The sequence below is a fragment of the Sciurus vulgaris genome (genome assembly GCF_902686455.1).
Source record: "Sciurus vulgaris genome assembly, chromosome: 3".
In the NCBI taxonomy this organism is placed as follows: domain Eukaryota; kingdom Metazoa; phylum Chordata; class Mammalia; order Rodentia; family Sciuridae; genus Sciurus; species Sciurus vulgaris.
Genome location: NC_136463.1, coordinates 104404954 through 104427060, shown reverse-complemented (window position 1 = coordinate 104427060; position 22107 = coordinate 104404954). Strand labels below are relative to the sequence as shown.

At 38.6% G+C, this 22107-nt stretch overlaps 1 protein-coding gene across 6 annotated transcripts; it reads right to left on the bottom strand.

Moving 5' to 3' along the window:
* Window positions 1-261: 261 nt before the first annotated feature.
* Window positions 262-22101, bottom strand: LYPD6B (LY6/PLAUR domain containing 6B). Of its 6 annotated transcripts, XM_079135339.1 has the most exons (7): window positions 17499-17760; window positions 16122-16181; window positions 13410-13526; window positions 10556-10707; window positions 7780-7878; window positions 2701-2831; window positions 262-1311 (listed from the first exon to the last, which is right to left on the bottom strand). In XM_079135339.1, exons 2-7 carry the CDS (start codon window positions 16145-16147, stop codon window positions 1147-1149), a joined length of 690 nt encoding a protein of 229 aa, XP_078991465.1. In that variant the 5' UTR covers window positions 16148-16181; window positions 17499-17760; the 3' UTR covers window positions 262-1146. The 6 variants fall into 6 exon arrangements, with proteins under 6 accessions (XP_078991465.1, XP_078991464.1, XP_078991466.1 ...); XM_079135338.1 differs by having other exon boundaries at window positions 16122-17760; XM_079135340.1 differs by lacking the exon at window positions 13410-13526.
* Between the last annotated feature and the right edge of the window lie 6 nt (window positions 22102-22107).

Sequence of the window (22107 nt, the reverse complement as noted above, 5' to 3'; positions counted from 1 at the left end):
CCACAGAAAGAGTCTGAAAAAGAAAAAGAAACTGAGCCACTTTGGCATAGAATTTTATTCTCTAAGCCAGTATATATCACCCATGGTGCATGGAAACACAACTTCAGTGACACTAGTAAGTGTGTTTCATCAGAGGCCTCCAAGTCAGTCAAGAAACACACAGCATGCAATTACATGGTTAAAATTGAACAGCTTTATTCCCCCCTCCCACTTCACAATTGCCAAATGGGTTTCAAATTATTTCAAATGGAGATTTCCTTCCTACAGTTGCCTTTCGCATTGACAACTACTGTTGGTGGCTCCTATAGATTGGATCTTGAGTGTCCTCCGAGGGCCCAAGTGTTAAAGACTTGGTCCCCAGCCTGTGGTGCTATTGGGAGGTGATGTAGCCTTTAGGATGTGGGGCCTATTGGATTAGGCCATTTGGGGTATGTCCTCAAAGAAAACTTTGGGACCCTTGTGTTTACCTCTGTCTTTCATGCCCCACCATGAGGCAAGTGGCTTTTTGCTTTGTCACACACTCCCACCATGATGTGCTGCCTCACCACAAGCCCAAAAGCGACAGGTCCAATCGGCCATGCACCTGAAACCTCCAAAACTGTGAACAAAAATAAACCTTTCCTCTTTATAAGTAGATTATCTCAGGCATTTGTTACAGTACCAGAAAACTGACCAACATGGTAGGAAAACTGCTTTCTTGATAGAAGGGTTAGATTTCATGGAGACACTTAGAGCACTTAGAGCTAATGACAGACACCGGAGGGTCTGACCCAGCAGCCTCTGAGGGTGTCAATGAGGTCAGGAAGACCTTTTAGCTGAAGTCCTGGTCAAACAAACTGGCCAGGCTACCGTAACCCATCAAAGATACTGGCAGGCTCATCCCTGCAGAATTTATAACACACAGCCCCCTTTGACTAGGAAGCCTGAAAGTTATATAGTCTTCTTGGTCCCTAACAAATCCCCATCCTCAGTGCTTGAACCTCATGCAGGAGCATTTTAGCAAAGCAATCCACTGGCTTCTGCTTTGGGCTTCCAGTATGCCCTCTTCACCAGGTATGAGGGTCTTCACTTCAAAGTTCACAGTTCACACTGTTCTTGCCTTGTGATTTAGAAGGCTGGTCTCTGCCTCTCTGAACAATGGTGGCATCATAGCAACGGAAGCACAAAGACCCAAGCGAGTGCTGGAAGGTAGGGTGTGGGGGCACTGCTGCCAGATGTTCTCTGAGCATGCATTACAGCAAAGACTGCATTGGTGTGGTTGGTGGGCAATTCCACATTGCAAATCATTCCTTCACAGCAAGACCTACACTCCTGTTACAAATGAACAAGAAATGGAAAATTGTGAATAATTGGAATGGGGAACATAGAAACATAGAAAAACAAAGCCTTCTTCAGCTCCATCAAAGAGGACCATTAGTTGGTTATTCAGTCTATGCATCACCAAGTCTTTGGGTTCCCTGCCTCTTCGATGGATGAGCAGGGAAGTACCATCTTGAGAATCTTTTCATCTTAACTATGATTTATTTTTAGCAAACCTAATCATAATCAAGGCAAAGAAGTGGAAGGGAAATTGAATAAGATTGCTTGATTGAGTCACCAAATCTAAAGGTTTTAAGAGGAAACACTGAAGCAAAAGTAAAAGCTAGGAACCTTTTGGATTAGTCATTGATTTCCTTTCTCAGTGTTACACCCTTTTCTATGCTCGCATCTGATTCCTATCATTATTGTGGCTCCTGAGTGGTTAAAAAACAAAGGGCTGGTCCCCTAAGAGCACAAGATATTTTCAGGGGATGTAATCTGTCATGATAACAGAGCATGGTTGGCACATGCCTTGACGTGAGATGCCCAGTCATTCATGGAGGCTTCTGCGACAGCAAGGCAACACAAAGGCATAAAGTCTAAGCATTTTGTATTGGTGGTTCTCAACACGGGCTGCACATCAGATTCACTTTGGGGAAATTTTAAAAATATCTGGCATTGGCTCACGACCTCTACCTAAGGTTCTACTTCAATTGGTCTGGGGGTGCTCCCTTACTACCCCACCACAAATCTTGCAGAAGACACCCAGGTGATCTTGGTATAGCCAAAGCCAACAGTCACTGATGTTGGAGCTATTTTCTGTCTTATAGGCTAAATCAAATTCTAAAACCTCATGAAATTAATACATGTTCAAATAATCTTTTCTCAAAGATTTCAGGATTCCAGGAATATAAAAGAGTAAAATGCTCATTTAGAAGAGAAAATTAAAGAAATTAATTAATCCACCATGTGTCTATAGTTCATGGCATTAAACCTCTCAGACTCTCACCTTCTCCTCTGAGCAGAGGCAGTGGGTGAGACAAGATTTCCTGGGTAAAAGGTGTCACTATTTTCTTATTTCTGCCTTCCACTTTCCCTGTGCAACATTCTTGGTGATTCCTAGCCATGAACAAAACAGGTGAGCTGGTCCAGAGCTGGCTTTGGACCATTCACCCAAAGTCTGAGGCCCAGAATTTGGGAATCATCATTCATTGCTAAAGTAACATTATTTCTCATTGGAGGACAAAGTCTTTTGACTTCTCTTTGGCCTCTATTTCATGCTGTAAGAGAGTCTTTCCTCAAAGTATGAACACGTTCAGTACGTTGTTCATCCTTCGTAACCTACCATCACTAGCATGAAATATCAAATTCACACGCCCGCCTGTGCACACATGATCTTACCGTATGTTCAGAATCGTGGCTGTGATGACAGCCAACAAAATGACATTCGTTCTTGGAGGCACACTTTTTGGTGATGGAGGTACTTCTTCCATGGCTAGTGAAGTGATGGACTGTCAAACAATACTGTGTATCTAGGTAAAAGAAAATTAAAAAGCAATGAAAACAAGGCAACTTCATTCTCCACATTGCAAAAGAGACCTCTCAAAAATTACTCCAGAAATGACTAACATTCATGATAAGCCTTAAGTTTTTGGCAAGAAATTTAATAGCAGTGAGCACTATTTTTTTTTTTTTTTTTTTGCAATAACATCAGCTTCTGAAACACGTTGTGTATTTAAAATGAATATAGTCATCCATCCTTTAGTATGAACTAAAGTTGAGAACAAATGTGCAAACTTTTCATCAAAATCAGGGGTCTGCTCATTGAATATACAACTGTTTATGTCTGTGGCCCACCCCACTGCTTCTGAAGCATGTGCTCTAGAACTCTAAGATGAAAATTGCAAGTGTAAAGCGACAAGTCAGAATACTTGTTCTTGCATCGTTCAACATTTGTTTCTTATAGGTGATATGGTGAATGAAAGTTAAAAGATGGGGCTCCTGGGCTAGGGAAGTAGCACTTGCCTCATAAGCATGAGGCCTTGGGTTCAATCCCCAGAACATAAAGGGGGGAAAAAATGGTGTTTCCAATCACATGTTAAGATCATCCTCTCTTCTCATCTAATTCTTATTCAAGTCCTTTTTCTTCCAACGTTTCCTCATCAATGAATTTCCATTTTCTCCTTTTATTTTTTAATTTATTCTAATTAGTTATACATGACAGTAGAATGCATTTTGACACGTTGTACACAAATGGAGCACGGCTTCTCATTCTTCTGGCTGTACATGGTGCTGAGTCACACCAGTAGTATAGTCATACATGTATAAAGGCTAATAATGTCCACCTCATTCCACTGTCCTTCCTACCCCTGAGGCACCTCCCCTCCCCTCACTCCCCTCGGCCCAATCCAAAGGTCCTTCATTCTTCCCAACCCCACCTCCCATTATGGATCAGCATCCGCTTATCAGAGAAACATTTGGCCTTTTGTTTTGGGGGGTTTAGCTTATTTCACTTAGCATGATATTCTCCAGTTCCATCCATTTACCTGCAAATGCCATTATTTCATTTTTCTTTAAGGCTGAGTAATAGTCCATTGTGTATATGTACCACATTTTCTTTATCCATTCCATCTGTTGAAGGGCACCTAGGTTGTTTCCATAATTTAGCTATTGTGAAGAGCTGCTATAAACACTGATGTGGCTGGGTCACTGTAATACGCTGCTTTTAAGTACTTTTGGTATGAGCCAAGGAGTGGGATAGCTGGGTCAAATGGTAGTTCCATTCCAAGTTTTCTGGGGAATCTCCACACTGCTTTCCATAGTGGTTGCACAAATTGCAATCCCACCAGCAATGTTTGAGTGTATCTTTTCCCCTTATCCTTACATCTCTTCCTTTTCAATTAACTCTTCCTTTCTGCTTCCTACTTCTGCAGAACGATTCTGCATAGCATTATCCTTACAGTTTTAACCACAAACATTTTATTATTTAAGGTTCTTCTAAGAAAATGATTTCATTCACTATCCCAAGACATTTTGCTCTGATTCTGTGTCTCTTCTATAGCTACCTCAGGCCAAGGAAACTCTTCTTAGTTTATTGATCAAGGACCACAACAGCAACATCACTGAATCCGGGGGGGGCGGGGGTTGTGCTGGACTGGAGTTGAGAAGACTGGGTTTATGGAATGGCTACTTTAGATCCTTTGAGCTCATTTTCTTTTTAGAGAAACGATGATAGCTAAGTGCACTAGCATTCTGATAGGCTTGTTGCAAGCTTTAAATAACATTAACAATAGTAAACACATACTGGGTGTGAACCATCAGCCAGGTATCCTTCTAATTTGTATTCACGTATCAGTGCTCACCACAAGCCTGGAGGTAAGCCCACTTAACAGCCTCATTTTACAGATGAAGAAAATCAGGCACAGTTTCTTGCCCAAAGTAACACAGGTAGAAAAGTCACATAGATGGAAAGCCACATTGGTAGAAAGGTCACATACATGGAAGGTCACATAAGCGGAAAATTCACACAGGTGGAAGGTCACACAAATGGAGGGTAGGCTTCTAATGCAGCAGTGTCCTAGGATGTGCGCTCTTAATATTAAGCTAGATGCTGCTGCAAACTAGAGCTACCTGCAGAGTGCCCTGCAACTGTGGCTGACTTCTGGATTCAGAAAGAAGAGGAGAACTAAGTGTTTTAGAGAAGGAATTTCAATTTATAGTCCAAACAAGGTGGAATTGAAAACTGGTAGCTGCATACATTCATACAGAAAATCGAACATGCAAAAGCAGCCCGACAAGTCAGCACTGAAACCAGGGCAAATAAACTAGAAATGCCATTCTTGTTGAATCCTGTTACATAGGAAACCTTCTAACGGCAACGAAAGACTACAGAAGTGAGGCTGCAAGGAAAAAAAGAAACGTGAGATGACAAAGAGCAATAGCTGCAGGCCAGCTGGCTCCCCAAAATGGTTGACTATCACTCCTGTAAATAGTGGCAAAGTAAAAAGTAAGGAACTGTGCTCTCTGTTATAATTCCAAGTGGTTACTATCTCTGGGACTTGACTGACATACCATCAAGAGTGAGCGGCCATGCCATGCTGGAATGGAGGATCACTCCATGCTGATCTCCAGGAGCCAGCTTCTGGACATGGCGGAACCAACTCTTCCACTCTCCCCTTTTCTGAATTGTCTTGGTGGTCTCTGCAGCTTCCTGCTTTTTGTTTGTCCATGTTTCAACAGAGATGAAATTCTAAAACCTAGAAACAGTCACACGTGTTCCTGGCTTGTATGCTAAAATGGCTTCAGTGAATGAATAACAAATAGGATATGGCCAGACCTAGGAGGACAGAGTTTGGGGTACAAATCAAAAGAATAGCACAGTCCATGAAGAGAAGGCCTGAGAGGCGTGGCACCAAGGCCCTCATGGACAACTACTCTAACCCTTCTACTTGGCTTTCAAGGAGATGAAAAGCAAATTGTTAAAGAATGATACCCACTCTCTGAAAGAAGGTAGGAGATATATCAGTCAATCTTTAAGAGTTTAAAATAACTAAGGAATTTCCATCGAAATGTAGACACAAAGGCACACAATCACACTCATGCACTCACAAGTATGTGAGTTAAGGGCACTCACTCCACAGAAATGTCAAAGAACCTCAAGAAAAAATGTTCATGATTAATTATTCTTGAAAAGGAATAATGATGGAACCAACCCAGATGCCCTTCAACAAATGAAAGGATAAAGAAATGTGGTATGTATGCACAATGGAATATTACTCAGCCTTAAAGAAGAACAAAATTATGGCATTTGCAGGTAAATGGATGGAACTAGAAAAGATCATACTAAGTGAAATAAGCCAATCTCAAATAACCAAAGGCCAAATGTTTTCTCTGATAAGTGGATGCTGATCCACGGTGGGGAGTGAGTAGGGAAGAATGAAGGACCTTTGGATTGTACAGAGGGGAGTGAGGGGAAGAGAGGGGCGGGGTGGGTGGAGATGGGAAGGATGGTAGATTGAGTCAAACATTATTTCTATATATATATGTGTGTGTATATATATATATATATATATGTGAAAAAAAATTTTAAATGTCTATTACTGTCAAAAAAGTCAATACAATTTTTTTTTTTAAAAAAGAAATAATGAAACATATAGTCATATAGATGTCACAGTTACGTGTATTAATTTATATCATAAGATGCTCAGACCCTGTAGAGGTCTCCAGGGTATAATATTTGTTGGTTCTAGACATTATCTTTATCCAGGAGAGGAAAAGCTATTCCATTGCTATAAATAATAATGGTATAGAAATGCCATATATAGAAATTCCCAAAGATTTAAGGTAATAGTAGACCCAAGCTAGTAAACTCCAATTCTAGAAAAGTTTGGTTTCTAGTACACCCTAAAGTCTGAATCACCTGATATCCTTACAGCTCTCCATAGAGGTTTTTAAATTCCGTATCTTCCACCAGACATTCTATTTGGTTTATTTTCAAGTTTGCGTGTTTTAAATCACTCAACTCCCCACCTCCTCTATTCCTACCAACCTGGTCCAAGCCCCCATTTTCTGCCTGAAGACAACCATAGTCCCCACTTGGTGTCCCCTTCTACTCTGGTTCCCAACCATTCATTCCCAACCACACAGCAGCCAGAGCAATATTTTAAATACAACCAGTATCATTACACCCTAGCTTAAGACTCTACTGTCTACCTATCCTTGTCACAATGAAGCCCATATTCTAGCAGAGAAAGAAGAACCTGCATGTCCCTGTCTGTGTCTCCTTTTCAGGTCCTTTCTCTATTTTCTACTACAACACACTGGCCAGTCTCCTTTCTATTCATTGAAGAGGCTTCCTGGAAGCCTTTGGATTGCCATTCCCTTTTCATGACATGCTCTTCCAACAGACTGTATCTGTCTGATTTGGTTCCATCATTCAGGTCTTAGTTCTAATGCACACTCATTCATGTATTCTGTCCACAGATATTACTGAGTGCCTAATATGAGTCAGGCACTGGATTAGGCACTGCGGCTGCATCAGTGAACTAAATAAACTAAAAGGATAACAAAATATTTGTTAAATAAATGAACACAGTTTCCCAAGCATCCATGTATCTCAGGAGTACAGAAACTTTCCTTTCAGTTAAGTATGGCTTTTCTAGGGTATCATCAAGCATTTCTGAAATTGTTAGAATGCCTCAGTCAGCCCTGTGGTCTATTCTCCCTGGTAAATACTATTTATGAAATTCTTCCTCAAGGTAGACACAACTGCAAATTGAGGCTATGCTGCCCCTTTCCGAGTTCTCTCAGGATACTCTGGTGTCTGTGTAAGCCGTTAGAGGAAATCTCTGACTCCTATAGAACATCACCAGCCTGTTGCTGTGCTGCTCCATCACACAGGACATCTCTGCTCCAGGCAAGTGGGAAGAGACCTAAAGGAAGTAACATCACAAGAGGGTCTTACAAACTCAGTGCACTTACTTTGTGGACACCATTTGTCTTCTGCCCATCGATTGCAGTTATAATTATCCCCTGCATTTTCACAGGTAAAACACTTGAAGCTATTTGGAAATGGTGTCGCTTTAAAAGAAAAAAATGCAAAGTGAAACAATACGGTTAAAAATGGCAAAATTTCAAACATCAAATATGATACAAAAATCAGCAACTTTTATTGGATGAAACAAAATTTATACAATGTCATCTTTACAATTTCTATTTCTAGAGAGTTGGATTTACCCATCAGGCTTTGGACCATTTTTTAAATTTCTTTTTGAAAAATACTTCCATGAATTTCCATTAGTAATGAATATGATTCCACAAGTCACTTGGAAAGATCCATATCATTCTATTATGATGTATAATTTGGGATAAGTAGGAATTGAGAGAATGGTGAGGGCTGTAGTAGTATTGGAACCAATAATGTGATCCACTTATATCATCCCTGAAAAGAACTAGAGTCCAGATTAACCTGAGTTTGAATTCTGTCCTTCCACCTAATTAGTGTATGATTTTTAACTTCTAAGGCATGATATTATTTACAATAATAAAAATAAAGATCCCCATGACTTGCAGAGGTATAGGGAGAATTAAGTGGAACATTGCAAGGAAAATCCCTTGTGGGGTCCCTGGCACATGAAATTTTGCTAGTTTCCATTCGTATGCATTTCATTACAGTTACAGTTAACCTTGACCAAGTCATCTCATTTAACGTATGTCAACTGTCACCGCATTAGACCTTGAGCAGGAAAGTAATATTTAATGTAAGAGTGATAGTCGTTCTTAAACCCTTACACTCAGGCCAAGGCATTGTGGAAAGGGGACAGACTGAGTTGCTGACAGTGTAAACTGAGCAAAATTAGTATGTTCCTTTGCTTTTAAAGCCTTTTTTAAAAGTTTGTCTTTTATCTTATTTTAATAGCAAAGGGAAGATAAAATAATTCAACATTTCTGCATAGACCAGGGCATAGGGTCTGTGTACAATTTTAATTCTCCTAGTTTTGCAGAATGAAGCAAACAAAAGTAAAGGTGAACCCCAAACCACACTCGTAATATAACCAGAAGTCAGGGTGGAAAGTAGAAACAGCGAGTACTTCAGGTACAGGGGAGGATGTGCATTGCTGTGTAAAACACAAACAAAATATCAAAGTTTCAGAAGACATGAAATTAAATACTGCCGATACATTTCTGTTTGGCCTATGTAAAAGTATGTTATGTAGGTATATAAAAATAATGACAACCATTTTCACCTGCATGGTTTTAAAAATATTGATATTCAATCTAGCCCATGAATGATTAAAGTATAAATTGGCACGACCCTTTATATTTAGTAATTCTAATTCTGATAAAATCTATTCTGTCATAAGCAAATTGAAAAATGCATTTAAAAATATCTTCAATGGAAATTTCAATGAATTTAACTTGCTTGTCATATTTTATGACAAGGGAAATGGTTAAATAAAGTACAGATACTGAAAGAAAATATTTCAAAATGTAAAGAAGAGCTCTTTTGAATTGTGGAATCATGAATAAATTTACTTTCTTCTGTATGTTTCCTGTCTCTTTGGGATTTTCTATAATGAACATATATTTTTCTAAATTTTTTTCTCATCAAAAAATTATACCAGAATTTAAAATTTGGAAACATGTAGATAATCTAAAGTTAGAAAAACCATGTGTCATGTATTTCATCTATTAATAAACAGGGATTAACAATTCAGGGATGTATAATGAATGATACTTCAAGATGTATGAATAGTACACGAGTATGTATATATTCGTGTAGCATATATGTGTATACAGAGAGAAAGATAGCAAGATGACTGAATGTCCTAAAATAATAAAGAAAACACAGAGTAAAGAACAGTAATGATATAGATGTCACTTAGGAGCAGTATAAAGATAGTGGTTCTCACAGCTGACTGTGTAGCAACAGTACCAGGAGAGCTTTTCAAAAGAGAAAAGAAAAAAAATTCCACATCTCACCCTTTTGCCTATCAAATCTCTTGAGAAGTGACCTGGAGATAGATGATTTCAAACCTTCCATCAAGATTCTGATTGTCCTCCAAGTGGGGAAACTATGAACATTTACATGTATACAAATAATGTTTTATAAATATTTCTCTCTAATAAAATCTGTATCAGAGAAGTTTTATTTGTCTGAAGAGAAAAAGAGGGGGTGATGGTATATACTCATACAGACACATATACACGTGTATAAAAAATATATTAACATAAATTATCCTATAGATGATATGTACTATTTGCCTATTTTAAAACTCTTAGTGGAAAAGTTGAGTTTTATGTAATTCTTGCTAACAGTGATTATGCATAATGAAAATCCAGGTTATGTCTTCAAGTTTCAAATATTCCAATCTTTTTAAAATTGTTAGTGACCATTTGAAAGAATAAATATATCATTTATGCAGAAACTTCCTGCAGCCAATATACTTCCCCAATGAAGAGATCAACAAAGAACCCTGAATTTCCTTTGCTAAGCCATGATTAGGGACAATATTCAAAAGTTTTTTAAACAAGAAGGCTTTTAAGACTTTAATAGGAAGCCAATCCATTTTAAAGAAATGAAGAATATTTCTGTTACCATACCCTTACCCACAGAGGTGATGACACCTTTCTGTTTTATGCTAGGCATGAATCAAGCATTCCAGAAAAAGGTCAAGGGGACAGTAGATGGAAATGGGGCTTCAAAGGACATTTGATTCCCTCCCCAGTCATGAACTAGGATGCAACCACTACTTACGGTCAAGGGGAGGCCTCACATTGTAGAAGTTGATGTTCTTGGCAGATACCCAGTTTCCTGAGAAGATAAAGATGTGGACAACAGCCACTGCTACAGCATGACAGAGGAGCAGCATCCTGACCTCAGGGGCTGAACAGGCCAGACTCATAAGTCTATGATGAAAAGACAGATGGGTTCAGTTTATTTATATTTTACACATTAAAAGAGCATGTTTGCTTCTGTTTGAGAAACCCAATTATTCAATATATTTGAATATAATAATTTCAACTTGAATTCGAACATAATTCAACCATCTATGTATTGTGTCGGGCCAACTAAACATTATTCTTTTGATCAGATGAGAGGTAAGTTATTACTGCCTTCTACTGGTCAGGCCTCTGCACTCGCCAGTTGCACTTCAGCAGGATGCCCAGTGGCCTTTCAGATTTAGGAAGACCAAGCAGCCTCTACTGATCAGGCTATACCTATTTCATCACCTGAGGCTAGCTTGTCACCTTTGTCAACCATGGTTCCAGGCATGTTTCAACGACTGGATTATCTGTCAAATCCTTCCCTGAGTAATCACTTATGCTTGATAAATTCTGCAACCTTTAGAAACCATAAAAGTGGCAGCAGTGAGAAGGATAGTGAGTAGAGGGACAATCAGTCTGCAAAATAAAAGCCCTGCTGGATCCCAGAGCACACATATGTGGAGAACAATAAGGGTCACTGTGAAATATCAGCCCCACCTGCTTCTGTCACATGGAGTGCAAACGGAAGCAGCCAGGAGGTTCTTGAGGAAACAGAATAAAAGTTGTCTGAAATGCTGAAGATCATTAGTTCTGGTCCACAGATACAACTCACTGTTTCCATAGGCTTTAAGTAGGCAGGGCTGAAATCCGATGTAATGACAGATGTGCACATAGCCTGAATAAAAGACAAGGCATCCTAGGCTCTGGGGGGCTCTAACTCCAGAAAAGACGTAGTAGTAAGAAAATCTTCAATATCACCACTGAGAGGTTCTCTTTAACAAGGAAGATGTGTAGGCAGCAGGAAAAGATATAACTTGGAGTCCAAACACTTTGATTGGTTGACTCTGCTGTTTATTAACAGCCTGACCTTAGACAAGCTCTTTACACTCTATTAACCTCAATTTCCTCATCTGTAAAGTGGCTTAATAATACCTGCACTGCCCACACATTTGGGTAATTGTCAGCATCAAATACAGGTTCAGATAGGATCATATGGAATTGTGAAAATAAAAGCTCTCATAATAAGAGTTCTGTGAAAATGTTGAAATATTAGAGTTCAATAATATTGGTTGAAATCCCTTTCTTCTTGCAGAATCAACTATTCTCAGTGGATTTAGGGAAATTTTCAAAGAAAAAAGGTTTAATCTCTGCCTATATGTGTACAATTCTTCACAAGAACATTATGTTTGAAGTTAGGAATAATAATGCCTGGATTCTAAGGATTTTACTTCCCCCTCTTGTGAATCTATTGGTTTTGCACATGATCAACAATGCATAACCATGGAGATGGAATTGAATATTAGACAAAATGTAAACACAACACCGTATTATCCCTATAGATGATTTTTGCTGTGATAGAACTGAGTCACTAAGGATGAATTCAATATTGAAAAAAGAAAAAAAGAAAGGAGAAAATAACCCTGGTGAGTAAATTTCAAAAAATAATACAATACTGCTAAACTTCATACACTGCATTTCAGATCAGTACATAATCAGATCTAGATATATAAAAATGTATACAATTTTTCTAGTTCATTTTAAAATCCAAGCCCGACCTTTCATAGTTATTAGATTTCTAAATTCTATTCTTATGTTCTTTCTGAAGAATTAGACATTGGACCAACTATATTATCCCCACAGTCAAGTGGTTACACTGATCCAAATTCTACTTCACCTGTATATTTCTCTGAGTTGGTCTGCTCTGTAGTCATCTGAATCTGTAGCTGAGTAATGGATACATGCCCCTTCTTTACACCAGTGGAGACCTTTGGGGGTGGGGGGAGACTGATCTGTCTTTCACAAACCTCAGGAAGACTGTGCTCCAACAGCAATCCACACGTGTTCTTGTCACATGGAGAGGGGACTAAGATCATGGATTTCAGAGTCATGTCTCACACTCAACTCCCTGTTTCAGCAATAAGCAGCTATGGGACCTGAGACTAGTTTCTGAAGCTTTCCAAGCCTGTTTCCCCATCTGCAGGACAAACATAAGAACAGTACTTATCTCTTAGTCTTGAAATATGGGCTGAATGTCCCAATACATAGGAAGCACTCAGCAAGTGCTGAGCACATGTTTAGAGTTGCCCTTACTTAAGCACTTTCTATTCAGTAGTAAAGCACTGGCTCAGATACCTGCTTGCCACACACTATTTGAAGCCTGGTACAAGTTCTTTAATGTCCCCGATACCACAATCTTTGTATCTATAAAATGGGAGTAATACTAGTACATAAAATTCTGGAGAATTTTAGGAATTAAAGTAGTTAAAGCATAAGTTTGAATTATCTAATTAGCTCTGTGTCTACAATTTTGCTAATTCTTAGGTAAGCATTTACTATTATGAACACATTCCCAATTTGGAATCCTAAGTCAAAATCCCTGGTTTGCCTCATGTAATCTGTGTGAAATGAAAGCCCTTCATTCATTCATTGAACGTGTCATTGTTGATAATGGTATGCAACATTGTTGTCACCAAACCCCTAATAAGGCCTTTCCCTCATGCAAACTACATTTTAGAGGGAGAAAACAGGAAAGACACATGGGAAAACCTAGTTTCAGATAGTCATAAATTTCCTGAAGGCAACACAATAAGATGATATGTTAGTAAATAGGAGAGTTGCTTTACATATATGGTGGTCCCAGAACATTTCTCCAGTAGGTGGCATCTGAGCAGGGAGGAAGTGATGAGACGGAATCAGCCAAGCAAAGAATCAAGAGAGCAACCCTGTCCTCAGTGTTTGTCCTGTGAGGGTAACATTAAAACCAGATGGTAAGGCTGGAACCAGCTGAGAGGGAAGAATAGGCAAAGTCAGGGAGTCAATGAGGCCTGATCACAGGGCACTTACTGCAAGGATTTTGGATCTAGAAAAAGCAGGTGATTGTTTAATTTTAGATTACCTAATTTAGAAAAAACACCAAGAACGCTGTGTCTCTGTGGAATAATTGGTCCTAAACCCCTAACCTTATTTCTAACTCCTTGAATAAAAGAATACAAATAATAGTGAATGTAGAGGAAGATGGGAATCAGATACACCAAAGCTTTCTCTGGCTGAATTTTTAAAAACTTTAAAACAACTGAATGGACAATAAGTCCAAGAATGAAACCATATTTTTTTTATCACTCAAAACAGCACCACAAGGACAGAGTATTATGACCACTGCACAATTGAGGAAATGTAGTTTAGGGGCAGAGGATGTAAAGTTCCTAGCATCCTGCCTGCAACATGGGATCCCTCAAAAAACCTTCCCAATTGCTCATCCAGGCTAAGAATCTTGAAAGCCAGTGAGAAGTAAACCAAAGGAGTATTGCTTCGGGTGGACAAAATGTTTTTGGTTCCACTTTAAACTGAAAAGCAAATAGCCTTATTCTATCAAAATTATCCAAAACTGCAAGGTCTTACCTGTCAAATGAGAAAAGCACTAAATGAAAGTGTCTCAGATTTCCAGAGCAGGTTGTATAATCTATTACCACACTGCTTCTCCCCACACTCCTCATCTATCTCCATCGATGCTTCAGTGTACAGGTTTGTGGGAACACACTGTTTTATTTTTCACAACCAAAAGACATTAGAATAATGAAAAAGTAAATGACTAAATATAGTATCTGAGGGTTGTTTTACATTCAGAATCATTTCACAGAGACTCCGAGATAAAAATTGTCTGCCGAGACTGCTGAGTAGGCTGCTCCCACTGCAGTCTTTGTTGCAGAACAAGGTTACAGGAGAGCTTGGATTTGCTCGAGAGGGAAGAAAATCTTTAATACAAGTTAAACTAAAGCATTCAGGTTATTTTCTCTGAGGCCATCACCCAAGAGCAGTGTTACTTCTTCGCGAGGGGGGTTGGGTGATCTGTGAACTTCCTAAGGTAATTTGCAAAATGGTGTGTCTAGACACATTTCCCCCCTGGGTGGAGTAGCTCAATGGAATCTGAGAGCCACACAATGCCTAAGAACACCTGCTTGCTGTTTCCCAACACGGCTGCCCCAGGTGAGCTCCCTGTGACTTAGACATTTTCATACTGTGACATTAAGACAAAAAGTTCCTCATATGCCTTAGATATCTGACCCACACTCCTCAAACTCAAAGACAGCTCAAAACATCCCCTGACCCTAAGCAAAGCTCATCACCTTTACCCATCTTTCCCAGACAATAAGCCTAGGCAAAACCCCTCACCTATGGTGCTGCTCTTCCCTGTGGTTTATGAGTCCCCTGTTTGAAAGAAGAATAAATCCACTCCAGAATGCAGAGTGCTTCTTTGCCAGAAGAAGGAAGACATTTCTGTAAAACGTATTTGTAGGGATTCAGCAGGGATGGGCAATTCCCAGGCATTCTAGTGAATGGCAGGTAGCCAGATTTGGAAATTAAGAAAACCCCTCCTGAGACTTTGGACCATTACTGCCCAGAAAAAGGGACTTTTTTCATGGTACTTGATGCAGAAGCATGACAAGTTCCCAAGCTTAGGCCCTGGCAATCATCTCATCCTCCACACGGCATTTTATACTTTCAAGGGCAATATGTAAACTGATGGGGCCTTGAGACGTCACAAACTTTTGAAGTAGGAAGTGAAAAAGCATTATTTTTTCACATTTCACAGAACCATGTTCAGTGCATGGTGGATATTGAGTGAACACTTTTTGGAATAGAACCAACATCATTAGCTATGACCTCTGAGGAGTCCCTTTCTTAGTGAATAACACAAAAGGTGTGGGCACTAAGGGATTGGTATGGTGTCCAAAAATGACAAAGAAATAATGGACTCAAACAGAGATTTGAAAAGAAGACACCAAACCAATGTCATAAAAACTGGCATTTCTTATGCAATTGCTAAAAATGAGTCAGCATGCACAAAACCAACTCCAACTGCCAGTGAAACAAATGAAAGAGATAATTTAAGGGAAACAGCTCTGCAAAGTCCAGCAGCCTATCCGCACTCAATCCACACCTTCCTGCAAGCACCACTTATCCCACAGTCAGACACTTTAATGACAGTCCTTAATAGGCCTGGATTCCCTTGTAAAAAGGAATAGAAGGCAAGGTGAAAATTCAGAACAAGTGCTGAAATTTACTCAGAGAGAATGGAATAGATGAAAACACTCCTCTCAAAATGGGAAATTCACCAGAAAACTTTATCATCCACAACAAGAGTTGCACTACTTGCTTCTGGCTGTTAAGTCAGGTTGGCAAATGGAGATATTCTAGTTCCTATTACATTTGGGAAGCATGTTTGTGGGATTTATGTCAAAACTGGATTCTAATTCCCTCCCTGGAAGGGCAACTGAGGGTTCAGTTTCTCACCTCCCCAGGACTCTGAGGGCTGGTTCAAAGAGTTCAATTTTTACCTTCTCTGTTGGGTTTCACTCTCCATTTGTGGTACATGGAGGGTTTCATCTTGTCCAAACCTTGAAAGTAGCATGATTATAAGTCATGCATTTGTACCAAATATTGAATTGAACACTTAATATATAACAAGGAATAAGAAAGACCCTATTGCTGCACTCTCATTAATTATTTGGGCCAAAAAGTCAAAAGAGACACTACCAAGATCTAATAAAATCATCTTTGAGAGGAGGAAAAACAATGGGCTTTAGACTTGGAAAGACCTAGAATAAAATTCTGGTTCTATGTTTACTAATTTGGTGACTATAGAGTTAAGAGTTATTATGGCTATTTGCAGTAAGAAAAAGGAGCTTAGATAACTTAAGTTGTTGTGGGGACTGAGTGCAATTATATAAGTAAAACATCTTTTATTTAGATGGCATTTAAGAAATCTTCAGTATCCAATTTCTCCTCTTCTCTGTCCCTTCTCCCTTCTTCAGATATCATTCACAGAAGAAGAGAGATCAGATCAAGGGATAACATTGTGCAACTTTATTTTGTATTAGCTAGAACGAATCTAGTAAACAGTAGATTCATTTCTAAAAAAGACTCAGAAATTGTCCATATTGCAACCAAATGGGAAGTTGAAATAAATGTCAATGTTCCTTCCATTTCTAACAGTCTTTGATTTTTATGGAAAGAGATTAAGGAAGAATTCCAGTTATGCCATAAAGGGTCCTAAATGTGATACAGTATTTCCATAATAATGCAGATTCTGATTACAGTGCTTTAAAGAATTACAAACAACAAAAAAAATCTCATCAAGCCAAGGATGAAAAACTCATAGAAATGAGTATCTCATTTCTAAGCATAAAGCTGAACATTTTGCAATGTCAAAGACATACTTTTTTTTCTATTACATGCAACTTGATCAAAGATAATGTCTAAAGCAGCACTGATGTTAAAATAATTTCATTATGCAAATCAATTTTAAATCTAATCATGAATTAATAATGGGTGATGAGTATAATATGAGTACAGAAATGGTCTAATCAATTTTAAGATCATCTTTCTAAATATGATACAAATTTTAAGATAAAGCTAAAAGATGATTCCAAAGTAATAGCTTTTCAGATGTATTTTTGTCAAAGATACAATTTTACATCTTTCTTGGGAAGGTTTTCATGATAATGGAGGGCTAAGATGGTAAGAACTCCACATGGACAAAATTGAGGAGCTTAGATGTTTAAAAATTAGAAACTGAGTTGCATTTTTAAAGAATCCAGATTGGTTTTTCATGTTTTATTTAACTATTGAACAAATGTAGGAACCTATGTTAGTTGACTTTCTGTCACTATAACTGAGATAGCTAACTTGAAAAGAGAAAAAGTTTATTTCACAATTTGAAGGTTTCAGTCCATGGTCAATCAGTTGCATTGTTTCTGGGCTTATAGCAAGGCAGCACAATGGCAAAGAGGCACGGCAGAGCCAAGCTGCACAGCTCACCACAAGGAAACAAGAATGAGGAAAAGCAAGAGGTCAAGATCCCACTATCTCCTTGAAGACATGCCCCCAAAGACCTAAAGACCTCCCATTAAGCCTCACCTGTTAAAGGTTCTAGCATCTCCCAATAGCACCAACCTGGAGAATGAAGCCTTTAGGAGATCCAACCTATAGCAGACCTAATAAAAAATAAAATAAACCTATAGCATACCTAATAAAGGTATGAATGATCTTTCAGAGGCTTATGCCAAGTAACTTATGCATTAAGCCTCTTAAGATACTGAGTAAAACCTATTTTGGATGAGAGAATGGTGAAGATTCTAATTCCTTCCATGAATGGCGCCCTGTGCTGTGAATTACCTTTGATCTGAACTTCTCAGAAGCCAAGAAAAACATGGTAGAATGCATTAATTCTCACTCTGTCAGAAAATGGAGTTCTTTCTGATACTTAATTCTCAAACTAATGAATCCTTTGACTCATCCTATAGAGGGCACCAATTGACATGGATCATGCCTGAAATTTGTTTTTTGAAGAGTTCCAGATGCATCTGTCATTTGGTCATTTCTTTAAAAAAAAAAAAATACACACACACACACACACACACACACAAAATAAAAACAAGCCAGGGGCATACTATTAAAAGATATTTTAATAGAAATACTTACGTTATCAGGTAAGTAAATGGGAGATTTTTTTTTCTTTTCTGTGAGATAGGTGTGTTTAAACTTGAGAACAGTTTAAACTTGAACAACAGTTCTGCTAGAGAGTTGCAGGCACACAGGCATTGGTACTAATAATGAGTGACTCCTCTGTAGAGCCACATGGATATAAATTGAGTGGCAACACTGGTTGCGCACAGAAGGCATTGCTTTTATATTCCATATCCTTGCTTGCTTTACTGAACTCATTTCTTTTAATAACCAATCAAAGCTCTCATAATAGAATTCAAGGCTGAAATGTCCAACAGCTGGCTAAGGATCCATTATTCTACATTCATTGAGTGAAGGAGTGTATGGTGCCAAGGATGCACTCGCTAATTCATGGACTTCAGAACTCAACTGAAGACATTCATCATTGGGGTCACTCTGTGTGTAAGGTGATGGCTAGCATTTTTTGTTTTGTTTCCTCTCAGCTGACACAGAAAAATGACCATAAAAATAAAGTGTTCATATGGATATGTGTCCCATTTTAACCTCTCTGAATATATTCTGATATGATAGAATGCACCAAAGCATAAACAGGTGATAAGTTCATTTGAATACATATGTGTGTATGTATATATGTATACCTGCACCATATATGTGTACATCTACATACACACAAATATATATATATAGATAGATAGATAGATAGATACACACACACACACACACACATACTTTATTATATGAAGTAATTACTTAAATGTTAGCCTAAACCAGGTTGTAAAATCATCCCAGGTCTCTTTCGAAGAGACTGGATTGCCAATCATCTCAGCTGCTTTCATCACCCACACAGTTATCTGTCAACTGGGAGATCTTTAGGAGTAAAATTGTTACCCTGCATTTGTCCTGTCTTCTTTGCTCTGTCCTAGAGTTTTATGTCACTGACCATTATTTACAGAGCCCCCACTAGCTCAATTTTATTCTTGCTTCTCCTTCTAAAAATATATTACACAAGTAGAGAACATGCTTGTAGATATCATTTTGAAACAGGAGGGCATTTAAAAACCAACAATAAACTGCATGCTATGGCAAAAGAATATTGTGCTGACTTTTGCATAGTCACAAAACCCAGAACAGATTATTCAAAGAACTCTCTGGAAGCTGACAAGCTTATAAAAGCAGTCCTAAGGAAAAAAATTTCTGCATCCTGCATATATAACAAAGTTACAGTGTGTCACTTGCTCTATAAATTGTCACTATTACCACTTGGAGCAGAAGGAAACATACATATATAAAGATATATATGTGCATAATTTCATATTCCCAGAGGAAACTGAAAAATTATGTGCATTAACTAGTGTTTTAATTGCAACATGAAAATAGACATTTAATGGCTCATGATGTAGTTCACAGTCCCACCAGGGTGAAGTCAAGTGAAAGTGCTGCCTTGTGTAATGGGGAAAAATTGGCCTTTGGAGGCGCCCAGGCATAGGAACAAATTCTGACTCTGTCACTTCCTGGATTATTGCCACTACCTGATTACCCAATTGCTCTAAGACTCAGTTTCCCTATCAGTAAAAAAAAGAGATATTACATATTTATTTTGCAGAGTTATAGGAATTAAAGGAAAATAAATGATAAGTTTCTACCTGTCGCCACTTTTGTCAAAATATCAAATCAATTAGAAACCTAAATGTACAGGTCTATTGTTCCTCTATGGTTTACTATACTGGCCAATGTCATTAAGGTCTTTGAATATCTGACAACTTTTAAGACCAAAATTCAATATGCATTATTTTCAGTTCTCAAATTTTATGGTTATCTGAGCATATACGAAAACAGGATGTAAAATTCCTCTGAAGACCAATTTTCAGAAAACTACTCTTAAGAATATATGTGAGAACAATATTTAGGCCTCACTAGAGCATTTCCATTTACTGATTTTCTGATAAATCTCTGTTTTTTGCCCACACTCAGAAATAACATGCAGTAGTTTGTATAGCATCTGCTTTAAGAAGCAACATGCTCTGTGCTTTCATATGTATCATTATTTCACTGCTTCAAGATGCGTCACACTTCCCATTTTGTTTGGAAGGCCCAGTTCGAGTATTTCTTACTCACAAAACTTTTCATGTCTACTCCAGGTTCTGGGTTGTACAGCTTAAGAAAAGCTTGGAACTTGTTTGTGGACACAAGACTGTCCTTCCTTGCTTAGCACTGGGCTGAGCCAAGAAAGTTCCAGTCCATGCATAGAAACAGGCTAAAGGTCTCTCTCTAAGAGATCAGAGACCTTTTAGACATTGTCAATTAAAAAAAAAAAATGTTTGTTGTTGTTTCCTACCAGCAGAATTTCCATTTCCATTTTGATTGTTATTTAAGTGAGAGCAATCTTTTAACAGTTTTCTATCACTCTGCTAAGTTACTCACATGGAGACTCAGATTGTCTTTATCAACCCACTGGAAGCCCAACAAGGGCCTTGTGCATTCACGGGTGGTCCTACACACTCTGTGCTGGGCCTTAAACACACCATCTCCATGGGCTGTCCCAGTTCAAAGGAAGTGACTTTGTCAGGCTCTTTCTTTTGCATCCCAGGCCCATCCTTCATGCTGGGAAGGTGGCTATCACATTCATTCACAAAGTTCCCTTTCTAATGGCTTCCAGTTTGTTTTGGCCAATAGTGGGTGCTCACAGATGGCACATGGGAAGACAGTGAGAATGGGTATTTTTACTCCTGTGGAGCTCCATGTCAGGTTGTCAACATGGCAAGTGACACACCACAGCAGCCACATCCTGGATGCTGGTAACCATTCTCATCCTTTAGGCACAGGTTATGGCTCTTCTGCTGCTAACTCCAGAGTCTAGTACTATCTGTTGTTGATTTCCTTAAATCTAGCCCATGCATTGTAATCAACATGGGCTACATGCTTGTTTGATTATGCCATCTGGTTCTTGCCAAAGCCCCAACTGAGCTTCGAATCCAGTCTCTAAACATCAGGAAAAGAGCCACCCTGGACCAGGGCGTCATGGCTTGTTGTTATAGCAGAGCCATTACAGGAACAGCTGCAGTGAATAAAGAGTAACCTCTTTACTAGTGAAGTGTAAGAGTCACATTTACAACCTCGTAGGTGATAGAAAACCCACAACAAACTGATGCAACAAATCAATCAGAGAAGAAGGAAGATGACAGTAAGGAAACGAGGATACTATTGAGCACTGTATCCGAAGATAAACCTGGTGAATATTTCATAATCTCCTGCAGATATCACATCCTCCCAAAAGCTAGGTGTTTCTCCTGCCATCACTGAAGCGCATCATTAAATAAGCAGAGAGAGAGATGGGAAAGATTCTTGAACTTCAATAAAAGAACTGAGAAAAATGAACACATATTACTACAAACATAGCTCTGAAACTCATGAAGCCCTAGTATATTCAGGGCAGTACTGTCTTATGGTACTAGAGTGCCTATAAATATATCTGCACAGAGATGTAGGTTGATTTGAATATAATATAAATTCAGTGAATATTGATATCTACTATTAATGTAATGGTGCTTTGCGCTACAGTTTCCTTCCTGAGATCTTGCCTGTCAAGGAACACCACTATATTTTCACTTGGCAGTGGACTTCTCACTTAAATTAAGAAACTTCTCTTAAAATACTGTGTGGTTATTTTTCTGGTGACCACTCATTTCCTCTAGGGCAATTTTCTCAGGTGTTTCATTCGCCCAGGGAAGCCCTTTACTTTACCTTCCAAATTTACTCATACTCACCTTTCTTAATCACGTTTCTTCCTTCCTCTGCTTCCTCCTCTTCTACTCTCTGCTTCTCTCATTCAAGACACCTCAAAAGAAAAAAATTTAA